This window comes from Centroberyx affinis, unplaced genomic scaffold, assembly GCF_046629955.1.
Source record: "Centroberyx affinis isolate AG114_WGS23_722 - 3 ecotype Tasmania unplaced genomic scaffold, CSIRO-AGI_Caff_v1 ptg000153l_1, whole genome shotgun sequence".
Taxonomy (NCBI): Eukaryota; Metazoa; Chordata; class Actinopteri; order Beryciformes; family Berycidae; genus Centroberyx; species Centroberyx affinis.
The window spans coordinates 98,482-120,482 of NW_027278850.1; the positions used below are offsets into that span (position 1 = coordinate 98,482).

General features: G+C 39.4%; 1 protein-coding gene across 1 annotated transcript in view; it reads right to left on the reverse strand.

Annotated features, from left to right (window-relative positions):
* Window positions 1-22,001, reverse strand: part of rxfp1 (relaxin family peptide receptor 1) — a 67,857-nt gene that overhangs the window by 41,864 nt on the left and 3,992 nt on the right. The window contains exon 2 of the mRNA XM_071532562.1: window positions 16,650-16,787. Coding sequence (XP_071388663.1) covers window positions 16,650-16,787 — 138 coding nt within the window. The remainder of the gene's footprint in view (window positions 1-16,649; window positions 16,788-22,001) is intronic.

Genomic DNA, 22,001 nt, shown 5'->3' on the forward strand with positions numbered 1-22,001 from the left:
ATCACCACAAAAGACAGACAAAAGCAAGCCAGACTTCTTTGTCTGGACAGACGACGAAGTTGAGCTGCTTTTGGAAGTAACGAGCAACAACAAGACCGCCAAAGCCATGGAGAATTTTGACTACCGCCTGAGATCACATGACAATCCCATGTCAGCGTTTTGGAAATGCCCAGTTTTCCCCGTCCACACTACCACACAAAATTGGCATTTTCAAATGTATCCACTCTGGAGAGCGTTTTCAGAAAGCTCCGTTTTCGGTGGTCAAAAACGCTGTCTTAGTGTGGATGGAAGGCCAAAACGGAGAAATAAAGATGCTTTCAAATTTATCCGGATTACTGCAGACAAGGCCTGAGAACCACTGCCTTATCATACCTGCATGCCCTGCACCTTTCTAAGATCAGTTCCTAATCTGTGGGTGTCACACTAGGACACAGCACAAAAGAAATGGATGAGAACAACAGCATGAAAGAACAGGTACGCGTCAAGTTCAATTGGGAAGAAGGCTATTTCATATGCAGAATGCTCTGTAGCAGAGAGATAGGCCACAATAGGATGTAACTCACTGTGCAGGGGATTTGCACAACCCAACCAACTGCTCCATGAATTCCATCCCATAAAATTGTAGAGGAGAGAGCTTATCTGCCAGGGGAGAGTGGGAGTACTTAAATCTCTGATAGACCAAGACATTTCAAACCTAATCTGTGAACAGCTGTTGCTTCTCCATGCATATGTACTGTGCAATTCTTATTTTAGTACATGCAACTTGGAGGAGAAAGTATTTGCGAATGCAATACTGAAAAAAAGTGAAAGGAAAACTGCAACAGTTGGGTGGGTCACTTCTGTCAGTATGTCATGTCAATTCATGTCAATTCGTTCATAAAATCGTTCATCCACTTTTTCTCACTAATTCATTTGAGTCTCATTTCATGGAAACTAAATGATCAATACAGTAATATTGTGTTATTTTATCGTATTCCAAATGCGCTTGAATGAAACAGTGTTAAACCATGGAAACTAAAATGGTATCTGCAATGTACAGTAGATCTCTGACCTGTACTGCTTTCCTTATAATTCACTGAAGTCAGTGCCCTCTAAGATGATTAACCTGTTTGGATTTCGTAAGCCTGGCTTGACGCCACACAGGCAAACCATTAGTGAACCGCTGGGCCTAAGTTTTGGCACAAAAATGTCCTGAACAAATGGAAAGTGTAACTCAACAATATGGACTCCAAGACCTCATGTTTTTTCTTTTAGAAATTGTTCTAAGAGTTCATATTATGTGGTTTAGAATAGAAACACACTACAAAACATTTTGTTAAATTTAACATCAATTAAAAAGGAAGGCCACTTAATTAAAGAGTTCTGTCTTTGTTATCGATGAATGACTTGATAGGCTTTGTTTGAGCTTTTAGATTTAGGATTTAATTAGTTAATGAATAATAATAATAATAATAATAATAACGATGTGACTTTCATATAGCAATTTTCTTAAATTTACAAAGTGCAGTAAATTAAAAGGAACAAATCAAACCTATCAATCTGTGGATACTTGTCGATTAAGATTATAATTTGACAAAGAGAAGATTTGATGTAAGGTCATTATTTGAGGACAATCAAGGACGAAAATAAGTTTTGTTTTTGTTTTATTGCATCATTGGCATTGCTTTGTTTTGCAGTGGTAGAAAAAGCACCATATTAATTAAGTGACAATAGTACTGATTTCAATGAAAATATTATATTAATATGTCATGTTAAACTCCAATGACAATATTGCTCTGTGGCTCTTGCATCAAAAAACCTGCATGTTATTGTCACACACCAGCGCCCTTCAACTGATTAGCGTCTTCACAACTGTATGCAGTGTAATTGTCAAGTAGCATTTTGTTTATTTTACGAAACTGAAAACACACACTTCAATCGCCATATTACACACAGTGTAATTTGGAATTAGTTTCTTTGCATATCTTTTTGAGTGAATTTGGCAGGGATGTACAGGCTGCAGCCTCGATCCAATCCGTGAATTTACAAGATGGTACATTTATGTATGATTTATGTATTTAGCTCATGTTCCTCCAGTGAAGGAGCAGACAGGGGTTCATCTTGCTCACAGGACACGTGGCGCTTGCTGGGATCAAACCTGTAACCTTTTGGTGATGAGATGGTCTCTTTAACCACTAGACCATTTTGCCACCCTGTTATTCAACAGTGCTATCCTCACCGTAACTCAATGTGAAGTGCACTCTCCTCAGCACTTCCCTGGGCGATAATAAATTCAATAGTATTTCACCCTCATCCTCCTGATGCCTGAGTCTTTTGACACCCAGCAAACATTTTGATATAGATGTCGATGCAACAGCCTCCATTAACTAACAAAATGGAAGTTGAGATTACATCTGCTGTCGTCCCTAACTGCTAACTGCACTGTTTCCTGAAACTGGGACTTAAATATATTTATGATACTGTTTCAAACCATTTTCCAAAGCTGGTTTAATTTGAATTTTTACCATACTATAATATTATACTGTGAAAATGTACTCATTTGGGTTGAAGTTGAACCTGCATATGATGTAAACCCACAGGCTTGGACCTGCATGCCATCTCCTGCATGTTGCTGTCCTCAATGCTTGCTGGGAATGAGTAAAATTAATTCATGTTTTCCAAGCACCTTGTTTGGGTTCTATATGGCTATTTTTTTATAATGTGTGTATAGGCCATTACTTTAGTTTGAGCCTTGTGAAATATTTCTTGCTGAAGGGCTATTTCATTATAAGCAACACATTCCCACAGCTACCAACAGTCCTATACAGTAGATTACTTGGGTAAAGGCACCTTTGAGGGTGGAAAAACAAAACAAAAGATGGCTGGGAAAATAACAGATTAATCAAAAAACGGGATACTAATAAAATGTACTTCACAAGGCCTGTAGAAAGGCTTATAATTTCAGTAGTAGTAGTAGTAATAGTTGAAGTAGTATTACATTATTGATCCCACAGTGGGAAATTTGTCACTATTGAAACATGACAAGTGGTTCAATACACCATCAGGACATTGATCACACAGACAGACTGGAACACATACGGTATAAAGTAACATAACAACTTAATAATTAAAGCTTTCATAATAACAATCAGTACATATACTACTGGGAACCCATGCTGAGAAGATGAGTCAGGTGTCGTACCTGACTCATCTTCTCAGCATGGGTTCTCCATTGTGTTCATTGCAAAGCATCATCGCACGAAGAACAAACAACTGCTTCAGCCTCTCTATACATTCTTTAAAGTGTAAACATATTGCTGAAAGAGCTCCCGTGTTACATCAGTATATTGTGAAGACAGTGAGCAAATATTGTCCAGGGCGATAGAAACTTTAGCCTTGAATTTCTCATTGTACCGTTTGTCCAGTGACTCATGATTGTTGCTAGAGGAATAGATGTCTTAGGTGTCTTAGGAATAGGTGTCTTGGCAATGTTTCCCAGCTTGCTGTCATGCATTTTTGATTCCCCTTGAGGTCATGGCTGAGGGAAGAAGTACAGCGTTGATTGTGTTTTTCTATAGACCTGTAATCAACTTTTTGTTGATGGTTGACTGTTTTATCTGGCATAATACCCAAGAGGAAGACTTATCCACTTAGCCTCTTTTCTCGGTGTAAAAATCTTGTTCAGCATCTCAGGCTTTGTCCCCTTAACAGCCACCTCTCTTGTTTGTTTGAAATTCAGACAGTTATTCTCGCACCATCAGACAAAAGCCTGGGTCACATCCTCTTATGCTAAATTTTTCCACTCTAATACTGCTGACATTTGGAGTATCATCTCAGAAGTTTTGCATTTTATTTATGAATGTAATGATATGCATGCAATTTGGGGAATGCTTTTACACAGACCACCTTACAGTATCGTGAATGCAAACACCGAGTGTGGCTGGAATTGAGCCCCTAACAATGGCATATGCTACCCACTGAGTTTTCCAGGACCATGATTATGTTTGACATCACCCTCATACAAAGTAAGCATCAAATTCATTTTTTAAGGTTTAGATTTGATCTCATCTACCATTCTCTTTGTGTGTCACATACTGAGACCTGACCCAACTGACCTGAGTGTGGGCTGAGATGTAAATCATTGAGCTTCCTGGCCAGCAGGTCAGGTTTTATGCACTAGATGAATGCACAAAAGAAATCCCATTACTCTGATCCCCCTACCTGCTGTTTTTTTCATAGGCGCAGCTTGAAATATCAGCATAACTCTCCATTGTCGACAGGCACTGGTAATGTTAAGATGTTAATGTTAATACCCTGAGGCTGTTGAGTCTAAACTTATTATAACAGAGAGGCCTATATTATTCAAAAGTGCATTACATTTAATAAAATGGAACTAAAACAGAATGGAAACAATTTGGCAATTTGGAACAATTTGGCATCGTGCCAGCCAAACATTCTCAAAAAAACGTCTTTCTTTCCAAAATTGCCCACACCAGGCGTTCACTGCCTGAGTTTTAAACACCATGCACTTTGAGGGCCGTATCTACCGAGAGGAGTGTTACTAACGTGTGTAGAAACATTATGAGATTCTCCAGTTTAGCGGTTGAGAGAGGAGAGAGACAGGAGCATCCAATATGGATTTCCAGACAAGGTGTTTGGTCCATGAATCAAGTGCAATTTTGGTGAAAACCTTTCATCATACTCAAACTCAGTATATCCTGCACACTGACATCTATATTTTTTTTTAAGTTCTACAATTACTATGACAAGAAAAACTTGTGAAGTATAAATCACAATTAAATTTTTTGTCAATATCTTTCAGCCCTACTCAGAGTTTCCAGTTAATTTTTCATTTCCTGCAAGCAGTGGAAAAAAAATAACATTATTATTATTAAATATGACTTGGCAATCTCTCATCTTTTAATCTCATTCTCTGACAATTAATAGAAAGTAATTGTCAAATGGAACCCCCTCTCTCTCTTATTTATTATAATTCTCTTGTTTTCTCTCTGCCTTTTGTGCTTTTGAACAAAAACCACAGCAGAACAGGGTGAGAAGTTAGGACCTGCTTCCTCTGGCCGTTAAATACCAGGCACAATCATGCACCTTTTAGTTTAGTAAATCAATGGGAGAAATCCATTTCAATAACCTTCTCCTGCATTTTTACGCACTACCATTGCCACTCCTCAAAATCCATATTAACTGGATGCCAGTTGTCGACTCTACTCCACACACAAAATGCTTATGCTGCAGCTTAGTAGATCAGAATCAGCTCTTTTTATGCTTGCACTATGTTTTGTACAGCGATATCACTGCTCTTTTCATTGTAGATATGTAGGTGACAGTCTTATCCAGAGCGACTTCAGATGAATGCAATAGTAGAATAAGATTAACTTCCTAGATCATCAGCATATTGCAGAAAGAACGCCAGTGCGTCAATACCACACTTAAGGACTTTAGATCCTATCCAGTGCTGCCACCTTTCCAGCATCAGTTAAACTCTTAACTTAAACTTTCCAGCTGTCTCAATATCAGCTCCCATAAATTGGATCCTGGATAACTGCAGGTCCAGTCAACAGTAGAATAAGCTAAAATTCCTGCATTGCCAACATTTAGGGATGGACGATTCCACATTTTTTGGAGTCGATTCCAACTCCGACTCCTTGTGATGGAATTGATGGAATCCATTCTAAATCGATTCCGATTCCAAATGAAAATCAACACAAAAATTGAAGTTTTACTCTGGTTGGCATTCAACAGTGAGCCTTAAGTTTCTCCCTCCCCACTTGTTGTGAAATGGATCAGTCCAAGGCAGTCGAACACAGATTAGTATAGATAGGCCTAAATCTGAATGAAACTGAAACAAATTAATTTAAATGAAACAGTTTCTACGATTCCAGAGTTTGGAGTCGACTCCGATTCCGTTTATTAGTAGAATCGATTCTCAGAATCGACGTGATGGAATCGAGAATCGACTCTTTTGGAGTTGACTCTCCATCCCTACCAACATTACAAGCAACCAACATAAGGAGTGTAAGGGTCAAAGCCAAGGCGCTCAGACAATAGATTTGAATAGATATAGTCTACTAGAAGGATGAACAAGAGCTGCTTGGTGAAGATTTAACAAGACTAGGTCAAAACCTAGTATATGGCTGGACCGTGTATGAGTGTGCCACGTGCCACGGCTGACCAATGGTGTAACTAACTCCGCTGTAGACTGTTACTACAGAATAATAGTCCATACATCCATACTGATCTCCGTTCCAGCGCGTCCCGTCCCTCTCTCTCCGCCGCTGTCGTCTCCACCGCGCCCACGCCCGCATTGATCATCCCGATCCAAGCGCCAGGCGCTCTAGTACCCATCGGTGCCGAAAACGCTGTTCGCCAGACACCCGCTGACGCATCGTCATCGGGACCCCCGCCGAAATCTTGGCCGGATCACCGGGAACAATTCGGCGCCGAGCTATGGGCACTGGCCGGAACCGTGGCCCCGGGAAACTTCGGGAAGGTCAGCAATAAGCCCTCGGCATGATGAAACCTCCATGCTTGTTTGTGTCTCTCTCTCCGCTGACAGAACAGAGGGCTTCAGGTGGACTGAGCTCACGCATATGCATCGAAATGAACGGTGATATAATTGTATAGATTCTACATTAGCTTCAGTTAGCTTCAGCTTACATGCATGATATTGGTCAGCCTGCTTACTGTGTGGGAGAAACAGGCTCCCGATCTCAGCGGAGACACAAGATGGCGGAGAAAACGAAACTTACATTTCTGGCTCTGTGATCCTATGATGTGCCACATGCCACGGCCGACCAATGGTGTAACTTAATCACTCAGTCAGTCAGTCAGTCAGTGAGTGACAGACATTCTCGTTTGTAGGGCTGGCTTGTTGCAGTCCAGCCAAAAATAAAAACAAAGACAGGAGCCTTTTCAATGCAAGAAGACAGGGAAGATATGAGATAAATATGATTTGGTTCGTTCTGCTTGCGCAGCCTGTTGCATTCATGAACCTTAGCCACTTCACTCCGCCAGATGAACATTACCACTGTCAGAGCGAGTGATTTTCTTCATTTCCTTTCATCACTTCATCCTATTATCCTGTAACCTGCATCTATTTTTGCTCTATCAGGTCAGGTGTGCCTCCCCAGTCGCTGTTCTCATTTTTCTCTTTCCAGCGCCACTGTCATTGATTTCCACTGGAAAAAGTGATCTACTTCTTCTTGTGCAGTGGTGGTTTTATTAATTTTGATACCCACAGCTAGGGTTGAATTTAAGGATTTTAATTGAGGCAGATCATGGTCTATAATTTTATGCTACTTTATATTATGTATAAAAATAAGTTTGTGTAATATTTTATTATTACTAGTTCAGTATAAGTAATGTAATGTTCAAGATGAAAAAGATAAATCATGCTTTAAGATGATATACATTATTGTATTATACTATAATATACAATTATACTATAACTGTATCAGCAGGCTGAACACCACATAATGAGTTTACCTAATTTATCTTCCAGTTCTACACAAACATCCTTATTTTTTTTTCTTCGTAATTTTTGGAGGGCGGTTTCTTTTCTGGAGGTGGTGACAGTGGTGGTACATTTGCAAAAAAATCAATACATTTAATTTTTGGATGAGGTCTGTTAATAGTGCTGCTGTTAACGTTAGCTAGCTACTTCTGTCAGTGAGCAAAAGAGCGAAAGAGCTGCCTGCCTGTCAGTAACGCTGTGGCCTCAGCACTGAGTGTTCGCACTATGGCAGCCACTCTATACACTGTAACTAAATGTTGATGTAGATTCATGCATGGAATGAGAATCTGCTGCCCAGTCTCACTCACAAACTGGGCTAATGCTTCCTTTTCTGCACTCACTCGCCATAAAATTGCTTACAAAATCGATCATTTCATGCCCTGCCACATTTTTATCATTTGCAGAACTACAGTATGCTATTTGCGTCACGTTGGGGTTGAGAGGGTGAGTAAGTGTGGCCCTGCCATTCAAATTGAACATGCAGACCCCATAGCTAACAGTGTTATTGCTCAAGCCTGTCCAGAAATGGTTTCCTACAACTGCTTTTTTTTTTTTTGCACCATTAGCTTGACATGATGATGAGGCTGTTTTGGCAGCAACTTCACTTCAAGTTGCCTTTTGGAATGACTATGAGTGAGAAGATGTTTTGAAATGAATGTCTTGTTTAAATGGCAGAACATTTGCTTTTATACTCCTCAGCGGGCATCTAATATGTTGCTACTAGCGATGAATCCTGCAACTTAATATGTTCACTCCCACAGACTCATTTGAAATGGTTTTCATGCCACAGAGTTTGTTTTTTGAATACACCATGCAGAGTCATGAGTCTTTAGTGGTGCTGAACTCTTAAGGTTTTCAGCTACATCCCCAACAAGGTGACCTGAAGGCCTTTGTAAATGGGTTGCCAGGTGGTCACAGGCTCGATCCCCACAACAGCCAATGTGTGTGATCAACAGCCAAGTTTCCTGTCGATTCGTCTTTGAGCAGGACATTGAAACTCTGCTCACTCACTGTAGGTTGCTCTGGATAAGAGCCAGCTGCATAAGTCGGTTAAAGGAAAAAATCCAGAATCAGATATTCTTCCAGTCTTAGATATCATCAATTTATGATGTTCAGTACATTCTAGGAGTTGTTTTGTGGTGATGTGCTGTAATTTGCATTTGGTGTACCCAATTTTCCCTCAACGTGCTTCATCTACTTCTATTTCAGTTAGCGATATCCATTTCCTAGAATGACTTCCAACAACCCCAGAGAAAGTGGTTGTCTGGGAGTAATATTACAGTACTAAGAGAACAATGCCGTGGTGTAACATGCCCGGTTGTTCAAATTACAAAAAACTGTCGAAGACGGCATTGTATTTCACTCATTACCGACGACAGATCCACAAAGCTGCAAGCTGCGGCTGCATTGCATTATGGTTTATTGAGGAGAAATTGGTATCTCTGTATCTCTGCTTTCTCTCTGTATGAATGATTGTTGAACGTCAGTGCAAAATGGTGAGTCTAGAAAGACACCCTTGGTCTTTGATTCTGAGGGACTGACAACAAAACCTGATGTTTACTTTTGGTATGTTAGATAGTTGAACAATTTTCTGCAATCAAACTCCTTTGTAGCTGTGTTTTGTCGTCTACATGTGGCTAGTTATGGAAAAATACACCACCAAGTAACAAAATGGGCCCAGCAAAATACATCGCCAATAGTGTACAGTTTGTTTGTTTTTTTAAGTGTTTACATACCTACAACATAAAATCGTGTAAATCAAAAGGAACTGTTAGTGAAGCTTTTTTTCAATATATTCATATATGAATATATGTTTGTTGTATGTTAGTATACTTATTAGGAAAGCACCGCCTGTGGCAGACATTTGTTTGAGCATGTTGTCTCCAAAATTGTTACTACTGTAGCTACTGCTAGTAACATCACCACAAACAAGTAGGTATAAGTAGTAGTAAGGATAGCTATGTCCCTTGAAGAGAGAAATTCAATTTACAACTTTCAAGCTGCACTGGCGATTTGTTATCTAGCGTTTCCTCTCTCCAAATCTTGTGGACTTTTTTTTGTATAATCTAAAAAGATATTCTGCTTCAAAGCTAGGAAAATCACCTTTCCTTCAACTGACTTTGACTCATCCGACCCCCTCCTGCTTTGAATGACTTTCAAAGAGATCCTGATAATTAGTTCTGACAACCTGGATGGCAAAAATGGTCAGACCAGTGTTGATTTTCACACGTGACAGTCTTCTTCATTTTGTCTTCCGCTGACATTACAGTAAGAAAAAAGATTTGCTCAACCAAGTTACTCAACCAATGCTGCAGTGCATCTGTGAAGGTTCAGCTTCCAGGTCACTTGACTATTCATCAGTTGGAGGACTGCCAAATAACACAGTGAATATACAACAGTAGCCAAGGTAATATGTTGTAACTGAAAAATAATGAAAATAGTGAACTCTGTGGTGATGGGACAGTTCAAATCACTGTGGGGAGTCCGGTTAGAACTCTGGGGTTATCGTCGAAGAGGGGTTCCAATAACCAGGCCTTTTGCAATAAAGGGTTCCTTTATTTATACTTGTAGGACAGTTAACTTAAGGTAGTTAAACCAGTGGTAGTGAAACTTGTGGTTTCTGTAAACATAAACAGAATACAAAATATAGAATGAAGTATACAGACAATACGGTAAATATCAAATATACATCCTCTACAATAAACCTAGAATAAACCTAGAATATATGCTGGGCTAAGGTTAGTAGTGTCTTAGGGGTAACCTACAGATATCTACTGGCTACTCTCTACTTAGGTGCATGCTGTCTGGTTACTGTCCATGAGGCTAAAGCACGCCCCTTCACGTGTAAGGCACATGGGCATTAGTGCGCAGGCGCCAGTGGCAAAAATAAGTAAATTTCCCCAAACCACATAAACATTACATATCTTAATACACTGCTCTCTAACAGAAAGGCGATCTAAACTGTGTAAACATCTTATATATGTCAGCCTAATGCAATATTTATGACGTCTTACAATTACCACTTCAAACGGTAAACCGGCTAACATACAGATTACATTCTCTTAATGCTTAGTTACAGAACTACACGGTTAATGCCAAGGAAACGCAGGAAACTACTCACGGTTTTCATGGATGCACAAATCCCACCGTAACTAAACTAATGAACGCCAAACTGCGGTATTTAAACCATTTAACTAACAGTTCTTGATGACTCGCAATTCCCCATACTGTTCACGAGCCGGTCTACATCCTTGTAGTTCTACGTGCGAGATTTAGGAGGCACGCAGTCCCCACCGTCTTAAGGGAACAGACGGCCTTTTTAACAGTAACACTGCAGATAGAAAGCCATGTTGTCGGGAAAGGTCTTGGAGGTGTCAGGGGAAGAATTGAATGACAAAAAAAAACACTTTTAAACTTCTAAATTCACGGTACTACAATAGAACATTTCAATTTCCTCTTTTCAGCTGAATACCTTTAAAAAAAACAACTTTAAAATGATGTATTTTCTGTCATTTCAAAGCAAAGAGTTTTCATTTTAACCTTTTCGAGGTGTAAATTTGCCCTTTCTGCCAAAGTTGGATGAACTGTTTTTCAGTACATACTGTATCTAGCCATACTTATGTTGGTCTAAAAATATAAGGAGAGGCCAGAAACTGAACTTCAGGCTAAGTATCACTTACTCTTTCAAAATGAAGGATTTTACTTTTGTCCTGACAAAATGATAACATGCAATAGAACCCTAAATGTATTGGATTTCAAATAGATTTATCAATTTCTAAAGTTTCTTCTTAGTTTCTCCAATTAGGCCTACTTCACCGGTTTTCCTGGTTCCCCTACAATTCTTCTCTCCATAGTTACTGAGGACCCTCCACTCCAAAGTGTTTTTTTCAATGTCAGTTGGCTGTTAAATCTATAATTAAAAGTGGTGAACTTTGCTAGGGAGTCGGCAAGAAGAAGAACATCAAACTACTGAGTTTTTGACAGGAAGAGGAAGGACTGCATGAGGAAGAGCAGGGGTGTCCACTTCACACAAAGCGAGAGAGAAGAGAAGGCCAAAAGGTGGAAACAGCAATCCCAGAAAAGTCCTCCTGTATTTTTTATTCTTCAACCAGTTGGATGTTTGACCTATGATTTCAAGGGGTGAACACTGCTCGTGCATTAGACTTGGCTTCTTTGGGGGGAAAAAATCAAATAAGCTGCTGTATGCTTCCTTGTTACCAGGGATGGAGCTTTGCCCTTGGGGGGCCTAAGGGAGCAGGAAATTATATTAGGTCTATTAATATTATATTAAGGCCCATCCCAAATATTACATCCTTACAGCAACTGGACAAGGAAGTGTGTGTGTAGTCTATTTTAGGATTGCTGATATACAATATATATGGAAGCCCTGAAAGGCAAGCTGAAAAAAGTTTATATCGCATTAAGTTGTCTGAACGAGTTATTAAGTCATTTATGACGACTTAATAAGTTGTTCGGACGACTTAATAACATGTCCAAACAACTTATTAAGTCGTTCGAATGACTTAGTAACTTGTCCGAAGAGATAAACTTAGCCATTGGCTGCAAAAATTGTTTTTTCACCTTGCCTTTCAAGGCCTCCACTGATGTAAGACCCTGACATTTTCTATGCTGATAACCAAAACAGGCTCAAACCTGCCATGGAAGCTGGGCCTACAGAAGAAGAAAGACAATAGGTGATTTTGCATTGTTCAATGCATAGTCTTTAAGAAAAAACACAGCTGTCAAAATGTAATCCTTTTTACCCTTAGTTTGGCGACATTCCTGCAGGTAGGAGGGAGGGCAAATGCATACAAGATATTGCAATTTTCTATCTAATCCCTGATTCTCTTTTTAGCTGTCTTAACTGAACTAAATTCAACAACAAAACTAATTCTAAATTCATATTTAAATATATATATTTATTTTCAAGTGCGTTTGCAAATAAAATCTGACACTCTTTAAATTAAAGAGAATATTCCAATTCCCTTGCAACAGAGGAGAACAGAACATATCCTGTCAGACGGTGAACAGTTCAGACAACAGGAAATTGTCACTCAATTATAGTCAGTTATACATTTAACTGAATAAAACATTAAGTTAGCGTGTCGATATAAAGGCTGTGGTCTGACTAAAGTCTTATTTTCACCGTTGTGGAGTGACAGCTCATTCACCACTGTTTTGACACTGAAACACTGCTACCTCTACTCCTTGACCCACAGTGCGCTCTGAAGGCTCTGTGGAGGTGGTGCTCAGAATAAACAAACAGGAGACTGGAAAAATCCTTGATATCCAGCATTCCTGTCAGCTATGACAATGCCAGCAGTCAAACACATCCCACGTTTTAATGAGCACTCCTTCTCACTGTAGCCATTGTAGCTCTATGTATGCTTGTTAGGTCTAAACTCTTCACCAAATGCTTGCTGCAGACCACACGAGTCTTCAAGTTGGACAGAAGAAGCGTTTTGTGCTTCCTTACAACTATGAGGCAGGATACTATTTTCAGAAGGAGTATAGTGACTCAGTCGTTGATGTAATTTGCATAATTTTAAGCATTTAAATATCACTAAAATGTTAGAATCAAGAGAGACCATTAAACTCCTCTGTGAGAAGCCCATAATCACAGAATGCTGCTTTCTCTCACTCCAGTGTTTTTAAAATCTGCTGTCTCAGTAAGACACCAAAATGTATCTTGATGTATCTCTCTCCCAGAGAGCTAATTACAATTAAGCAATTTAGATTATGACTGGGTTGGCTAGAACAAATGTAACATTGAATCAGTGTGAAACTATGCATCAGTTCACCTCCTGGAGGTGGCAGATTCCTGAACATCTACAAAATCTGCACATGCAATCTTAACATTTATCCAGAGGGCATGACGGGCTCAGTGTCTTGCTCAAGGATACTTTAAAATGGAGTGACAGTATAACTGCCTCAAGAGGATTCAATGAGTTACCCTCAAACTTTAAGGCAAAAACTCTCACCACTGTGCAACCCAAAGGCAGGTGGAAAATCCAAAAGATCTCTGGACGGAGAAGTGGACATGAATACCCAACTTGCTAGTGCAGAAAAGGTATAAAAGTTAACCTTGCTGTTGCTTGAAGTACATTTTTCATCTCAGATCTCTCATTTCAAGCAATGTTTGCACATATTTGGTATACATCAAAAATCACAGAATCATTGTTACAAATTCTCTTTCAATATTTGCCAACTTTGTTGCTATTGCAAAAACTTTGCAGTACTTTCAAATAATTCAAAACTGCTTTGCCAGCACTTTTTTAATACTGAGTAATTCTGTCGCTGAATGATGTTTAAGAAGTAAGCACAGTTAAATGAATTAGACTAAAGCATGACTCTGACGGTGTCTTTATAATGATGCATCTCACCTAATAACATGCACAAAAATCTTAAACATTAGCAAGACTGCATAAGAAACCCAACATCAGGCAGTAATATTAGGTAACTTATACTAGGAATAGAGATACTAGGAAACTGGCATTTATCTTTTTCCCACGGTGCAGCCAACGGCATCACGCTGCAAATTCAGGTCAGTCAGTCAGGTAATGCTTAGTGAGATGTCGCTTCGTGAGATGGCCTCTAGAGGGCGTCTCTGATTAAGAGATGGCCTCTTGCCTATGGGCTAAATGCCTCAGTCTCATACGCTGATAATTCCATATTGGATCTCACACAGAGCCACACTCTTCGCCGTCAATTTACAGACATCTACATCTTCTTATGTCCTGCAAACCTTAACGGTAGGTCACATTATTACCTGTGGTATGTGACGTTGGTGGAGTAGGTAATTTAACCGATAAACATGTCGCGCTAGCCGAACATTGCTTCCGTCATCAGCATCGGGCTTCCGGGGCTTTAGCCGGGATGTTTTTTGACTAGCCCTGAGTCTCTTGACAGAGGAAACAAATCTAGGCTATATCCAGGGGGTCATTGGGCCGGAATGCACTGATACGCCGTTCTGGGAGTGAATTTGACGACGTAACGTGTGTTCTGGTTCTGAAAAAATAAATACAGAGCAGTACCGGTGGAAGTACCTGTTTTAGGGGCTTAAACTTCTGGCTCGGTTCATTTTATGACCAAACTTTTCTGGCTGGGCGGTGTTTGGACCAATCACAGTGCTTAAAAACGGAAAACTCCACTCAATCGGGATGCCGGGCCACATTAAACAAACGCACAATCAAATGACAGGCACACATAGTTTAATCTGAGCCGCGGAGCTGACAGGTTGTGTTGTGAAAACGTTGAGAATGAAGAAACTACACATTCTTTCCTATTTTCAACACAATGTAGTGCTAAAACAATGTGTTCAAGTGAATTTAATTAGTTTCTATGAAGTAGCGCTGTTATGAGCAAAGCTAGGCTACTATATTTCTGCCTCTCCACCATGTTGATGTTCCAAAACAGTTATTTATAACTGTAACAGGACTGTAAATCTAATGTTTTACAAAAAGATTTCTCAGGATTAAACCATACAACCTAACTTTGGCAACAACAAAGACTAGACGCACGCACACAGTCACAGTCATTAAAAAAGCTCCAGGAAAGTCGAGTCGACGTGGTGTCTCAGCAGGCTGAGGAGTATACTTGGACATTGTGGGCTTGAATCCAGCTAATGATCTTTACAGCATGTAATCCTAGTCAGTATCTCAGATAGTGTGTGTGACAGATGAACCAATGCATAAACGGACGGTGTGGTGCTCCCCTTAGACTAATCAGTGTGACTTTGAAAACACTGAACTGCAACAGTGTGATACATAATTCCCCCAAGTTTTGTTAAAATTTGATCAGTAATGTCTGAGTTATGGACGAACAAACAATGTAATGCGCCCCCCCGGGCCAATCACTGTAATTTTGAAATGTTACAACACAGTAGTAAGATGCATGATCCCCGCATTTTGTCAAAATCTGATCAGTACTAAGATATCACATGAGACGGATCAACACATGAACAAACAAATGAAAGAAGACCGAATCCATAGTGCAACAGAAATAGCACATTTTAAAGAAAATTAATTCTAATGAGGTGAGCAGAGACATACTTCAATATGTTCACTGAAACTATAGGAACCTTTTCATCCATTTGTTGGTTTCACTCACTCTTCTCCAGCAACAACAGCAGCCACCTCCCCAGTCTAGTAAACACCTGCTCCAAAATAATTGGCAATCATTTCTGCTCCCTTAGCTCTTTTCACCTCAAGTAAGCATCAAGAAAAGTAAATGCATTCCCTCTCTCCCATTCTAAACACTTACAAAGTCTTGGAGTGGTTTACATCTGACAGGCACCCAGGGTGCAGGACAACTTTTAAGAGGACAGTCCCACCCCCCTAACCCCATCCTACCACCCCTTCACCTCCTCCTGGGACTGAATCTGCACCAACAACCTCTCATTCCTTCTCACCTTTAAGGTGTAATAAGTATGATTTTTTTATTGTCCCATAGCACCAAATGACCATAATGTACCTGCAGAGGGTTGAAGGGGTTAGATGTCTGGCTTTTAATACTAACTTTCCAGCCCATACTCTCTGTTTTGGAACAAAAACTCCCTACCCATTTGAAATTAAAGGATTCGGCTGGTGTTTTTAAATACATTTCTTATCGTCAATAAATCCTATGAAAATAACAAAATCAACAATGCATTTGCTCTACTCTCATTACTTTCCATCTTCCCACATACCGTTTTTATCCTTCAAACCAGAAGTCATTGGCTCCAATTGTAAGCTAAAAACTTTTAAATACAGCTCACAAAGACATAGTTTCAATTTTAAAAAATTGCTAACTGTTACCATGAAAAGTCAGGCTGTTGTAGTTATTACCAAATCAAATTCAAATGGGAACAAGTTAGTTAGCGAGCTAGCCAGCTACTCCCCAGCTAATGTCAGATAACGTTACTGTGTGCTCCACTTTTCATTTCTCCTCACCAGAAGCGCTCCAGGCAGCGCTTTTTCCACACATAAAAAAGTGTCCATTTAGATTTGTTAGTTTTAAGTATACAAGATAAATATCATTTAGTTGACTCACAACTGACACATTTCTAAAAGACTTTTTAAAGTCTGGAGATGTAGGGATAAAGATGAACTTGGTCAGAACACAATAATCATTGTTCAAGATAATTAAACCAACAACTCACCACAGTTCTCCTCGTCTGCTTGATTTCCACAGTCATCGACACCATTGCAGTGCAGGAGTTGAGGGAGGCACATGGTCATGTTGCCACAGGGGAAATATCCAAGGGGGCATGTCGCCTTCTCCTCTGTGATGTTGAACGCTGTAAACACGGCAGAAAATTCAAGAACCACTTGCCACTTGTCTTTCTCAGAGAAAACAGACATATTAAGGGCCCTTGTCAAAGATTTGAAACATCTTGCCTACCCATGCAGTCTGTGCATCTCACTAATCAGCCAGGAAAGCTTTCAGTTGCATTCCTCCAAAACCACTTCAGTCTTCAGTGTTTCAAGAAGCAGCTGATAGACCTTGCCATGTAAAATTTAATGGGTTGCTGTATGTCCTTAGAGTATTATATGGCTACAAATGTGTTTCTCTTCAGAATCAGAATAGATTATGCAAACAGTACATACTGACACATGTGGTACATGTGTCAGTATGTACTGTACTGTTATGAGAAAAAAGATATACATATCACTGCATTCACCTTTCAAACATGTTCTTTCATAAAGTGTCTGGGGAGCACAGTAAGCCTGTTGTTTCGGTGGAGGCAGATGCGGTCACTGGCATATTTTTAGAGTGAAAATGTAAAATGTTCCTTATGCAACATTCATTCAACATTTTTAAACAACAACAACAATCATTCCTACTGGCCTCAAAGAGAGTATGAATTCTGCAGCATTTTATTGCTTCTGACTTGCAACATTTGATAACTGGATTAACCTCTGTATATTACCAGTTCTCTCAAAAAGATAAAAGTAAATGCCAGTGGAAACTGAACAGTTAAAGGAATAATCCACCCTAAAACACTTTAACACTGTTAAAAATTGCTAACAGCTATTCGTGATGTGCCTCGCATTTTTGAGCCCATTTTGCTGTTTGGTGGTGTATTTTTTCCCACGCTGCAGTCGAGGGCATCATGAGGCAGATTCAGGTCAGGCAGTCCTTAGTATGCTTTGTGAGATAATACGTTTTGTCAGATGGCCTCCAGAGGGCATCTTTGACTGTCATATAGAGCCACAAAATCAAAAGTTGATCAATGTATATAAATGTATCCAAATCGATCTGTAATGCGCTTGATGTGCACATCACATCATGTTTGTCATTTGGAGATGTGCCGACCAGCAGCATTGAACTCAATCCACAGAGTCTCCCAGTGTGAAAAAGTGAAACTTAAGATTCCACAATTTGCTCCAAGCACCTGTGTTAGAAATAGAATTTGTAAACAGTGCCCTGATAACACTCTGCTGCCCTAGAAACTTTAACGCAGGCTTTCCCAACCCTGGGGTCGCGACCCCAAGTGGGGTCACATGGAATTCAAATGGGGTCGCCTGATATTTCTAGTAATTGATCAATACAAATAATAATTATTATTCTAATAATAAAAACACCACACACAATTTAAAACAACGAAACGTATCCTATATTTTCACTTCCCCTCATAAAAATCGAGTTCAAATAAAATGCAGGATATTGTTAACTGATTCACGCGATCACACATGACCAGGCTACGTGCATTCCCACGCTCGAACATAAACAGCACGCAATTTAATTTGAGTCATTGTTTGTTCAGCATTAATCTGCAGCCTTGTAAATACAAGCTCACGTGTACATATCCTGCACTGGGAAAATAAAATCCTCACTTTGTGCACTAATCTGTGGCTCGTCTGGCTATTCTGCCTCCGGCTGCCGTCCACAATAATATATGACATATAATACATAATACATAACACATAATACATGAAATAGCCTAAATGTGGTCTAAAATGAACATTTACTTGCAACATAGTCTTACAAACTATTACATGATCGAAAACAAATTAATTTTAGCAAAAAATTGTCTGTGTTTTGAATGTCTGGGGTCACTAGAGTTTTGTGACGTCAAAGTGGGGTCACGAGCCAAAAAACATTGGGAACCACTGCTTTAACGGTAGGTAACGTGTTTACCTTGTGGTATTTAAGTAACGTTAGTGGAATTTGGTAATTTAACCGATAACCGTGTCGCAGTGCTTCAGTGCATAGAACTGAACTGAATTAAACTGAACTGAATTGAACACATGCGCCGTGGGTCTGTGGCTGTGCAGGATCTGTGCTTGTTCTTATTCCCATGGATAACTGGCCAAACATAGACCATGTGATGTCATGTCAAGATATTTCCAGCACGGCTACAATGGAGTTTAACAAGAGAAAATGTTTCAGCAATCTAAAACTTCAACAGTAAACGTCAGGTTTTGGTGTGCACCCTAGCAAGTGTAAATGAGTAAAAAAAAGAGGTTCACCAAAAAGGTAAATTCCACCACTTCACCACAAAATAACTAGAATGCACTGAACATCACAGACTGATATCTAACAGTATAGGGTGGAATTTTCCTTTATCATAACATTTCGTCACAACTAACTGTGCGATAGACCAACATCATACCTCTAAAGTCAAAAGGTCAGTAATTACCCTTAATATAATATATCCCTTTGTCTAGATCTATTCTGATAGAAAGTTGTGCTATTGTTTGGCACAGACTGTTTGATCAAGTGTGTTGGTGCTCTATTTAAGCACAGGAGACCTTTTTCCCATTATTGCATCATATTTACAAAGGCGAGGTCCTGCCGGTTGACCGTAAAATTCCCCGTTGACAAGTATCCTACTAATGAATCACAACAAAGCAATTCTGTCACCAAGCCGGCTGGCTGGAACAAACTTCATGACTATGACTTCTAATTTCTAAAACAAATACCGACAGAAATCATTAGGGATGCACTGGAGTGTAAATTAAACTCGCTCTTGAAAGTACATTGTAAATTCTTGGCAATTATGAAATCCGTTTAGAATCATACACCATCTCATGTTTAGGATACATGAAGCCTGTCACTCGAGTGTTGTATTAAATTATTTCTGTTTAAGGACTTCCAGCGCAAGTTAGTAATTCATGTGTTTACAGTGATAGGTAGATAAAGCAAACACCTATAGGACCAACATGATCCAGACGATCACTGGCCAATCAATCAGCTTCAATTCATTTCAATTATGTTCAAATATGTAAAGGTAATTTGATTGGAAGACAGGATAAAAAACACACACAACAAAAATCACCGCATCATATACCACACAAGCAAACATCAATAAAGCACCAGTTAGAAAAATCTGACAATACGTATCGCTGGGCAGAAAATGTAATCACAATATTAGCTCTATTTTATTCTGCTGTAGGAATCACAGAGGAGACGGCTTGCCCAGCCCAATTTCACAAGCTCTCCGTCAAAATTATATTATTTGCACTTTGTAATGACATATTAAATTTTAAATTGTTGTTTACATTCTAGCAAGCCAATTCCATTGCTAGAAGGCTCAGAAATAAACATAATTCTGCACAGTCATACTTTGGTGTCATTAAACTTTTATTTATTACATCGTATGGTGGTTGTATTGAATTGTGAACCCCATATCACGTGTCAAATCGTATCGTGAGAAAAGCTGATTGTCCCATCCCTAGCACCAGTTGATAAGACCAGAGACAGCATCAGCTGGTGGATATGGCCCAAAAAAAGGTGCTCATCAGTGGCAAAGTTCTACAAAAGGCTACACTTGTTACATATGTAATTTAAGCAATCAAATGACAGTGGGTAGAAATGAATCCCTAGTTATCTTCCTCTTGAGTGTAGACTGCATGTCTTTAATGGTGCGTTTTCAAGGCTGTGCATCAGAAAATCCCCCATAGCTGCACATGTCCCTAATAAAGCTTGTCAGTCAGGGTATACCGCCTTTTCAACAGAGAAAATATCATTACCACAAAGCCATTCATTCTTTAAAGCCATCGTCCATTTCCCAGAAGTTCTGCATTTCTTATACGATTTGTCATACTGCACTTTCAAGTGATGAATATATTGCGCTGACTTTGGTGAATACACAGAGCCTTGCCATACATGAATACACATGCACATCAACATGCAAAAACATGCTTGGAGGATTGTGGTGCAATATCACAAGTAAGATGAAGACTGAGAATAATGTGTGACCTTGGGACAACATAATATATGGTAATTTACATCCCTAGTGAATTATCCTGTGAACTGCTGAACCATGTGCCAAGAGTGTGTCCTCTCATTGTGTATGTTACACAATGTGAAAAGTGCAAAGTAGCATTTTGGGTTATTCCTGCTTGTTCCTGCAAGAGAGCCATTTTCCATGAGGCAATGTACAGTAATAATATTAATCAAGATAGCCTCATGTGGCAATTGTGGGGTCCAAGCACAATTTGAAAAGACAGACAGATATACAAAAGATTACATAAGGTAGACAGACAAGTTGTAAAGATCGGACACGCAGTCTGTTAGTTATGGCTAATTTTTTGTTAGCTTGTGACCTCTGTCAAGTTTATCCTTTCATTGCAACCAAGTTTTTTGCAAAGACTCATGATTTTGGAAAGGGCAAATCTGTATTTTAACCCACAATCTTCCACATGAGAGACTGATGCTTCACCTACTAAGCTAAACTCCTGTTACAGTTTTGTCGAGGATAAACTAACTAGAGGGTGAAGTACTGTGATACTGCAGCCTATGATTGACAGTGCTAATCACTAATTTAGTGTTGATTTACTTTTCATGTGTACGTACTGTGTACACGTATTTCTGGGACTTGAAACTGATGACGTTGTGCTGCCAACTTCCACTTTGGCGTGATAGAGTGGGGAAACAAAACAAAGGGACAAGTGATTGGTTATGGGTGATAGATTAATCAATTTACACATGGCTTTACAGACATCATCTTGAGAGTCCATACATCATTTGTTGTTAGTTTGATGAAGATTGATCAAACTATCTTGATCATATCACATTGTCAATTTATCAAACAATTTGCAGCTGCACATATCAATCTGCCGTACACTCAGTTTTCAAGATATCAGTACAATTTTATATCTATTTACTAATGAAGGTATGACGATTTCAAAAATCATGTTTTTTTTCAGTAATGTATGGTTTAGGAGGACAACGCTGTGGAATCACAGTCAGTTTTTGCCATAAACAGAGGGGGGCGACTTCAGAATCAGGGGTAGGTACCACTGTATGAAAGATTTATCTCACTTCAACTGACAAGCCACGGCCACTTGCATCAATCACAACCATATTTCATGGATCGACTTAGACATGATCCCAGAATGTGTACAAAATTTCATAAAAATCTATGCAGTCAATTATGAGATATAAACTTTTTGTATTTGTAGCACCCACTAGTGGTAGACCTTAAAACGCTTTTGTGGGCGTGCTCATGCAACACTCCTCAATATGTGTTTCAAAATTTGGCTTGATTAGATGAATGGTTAAT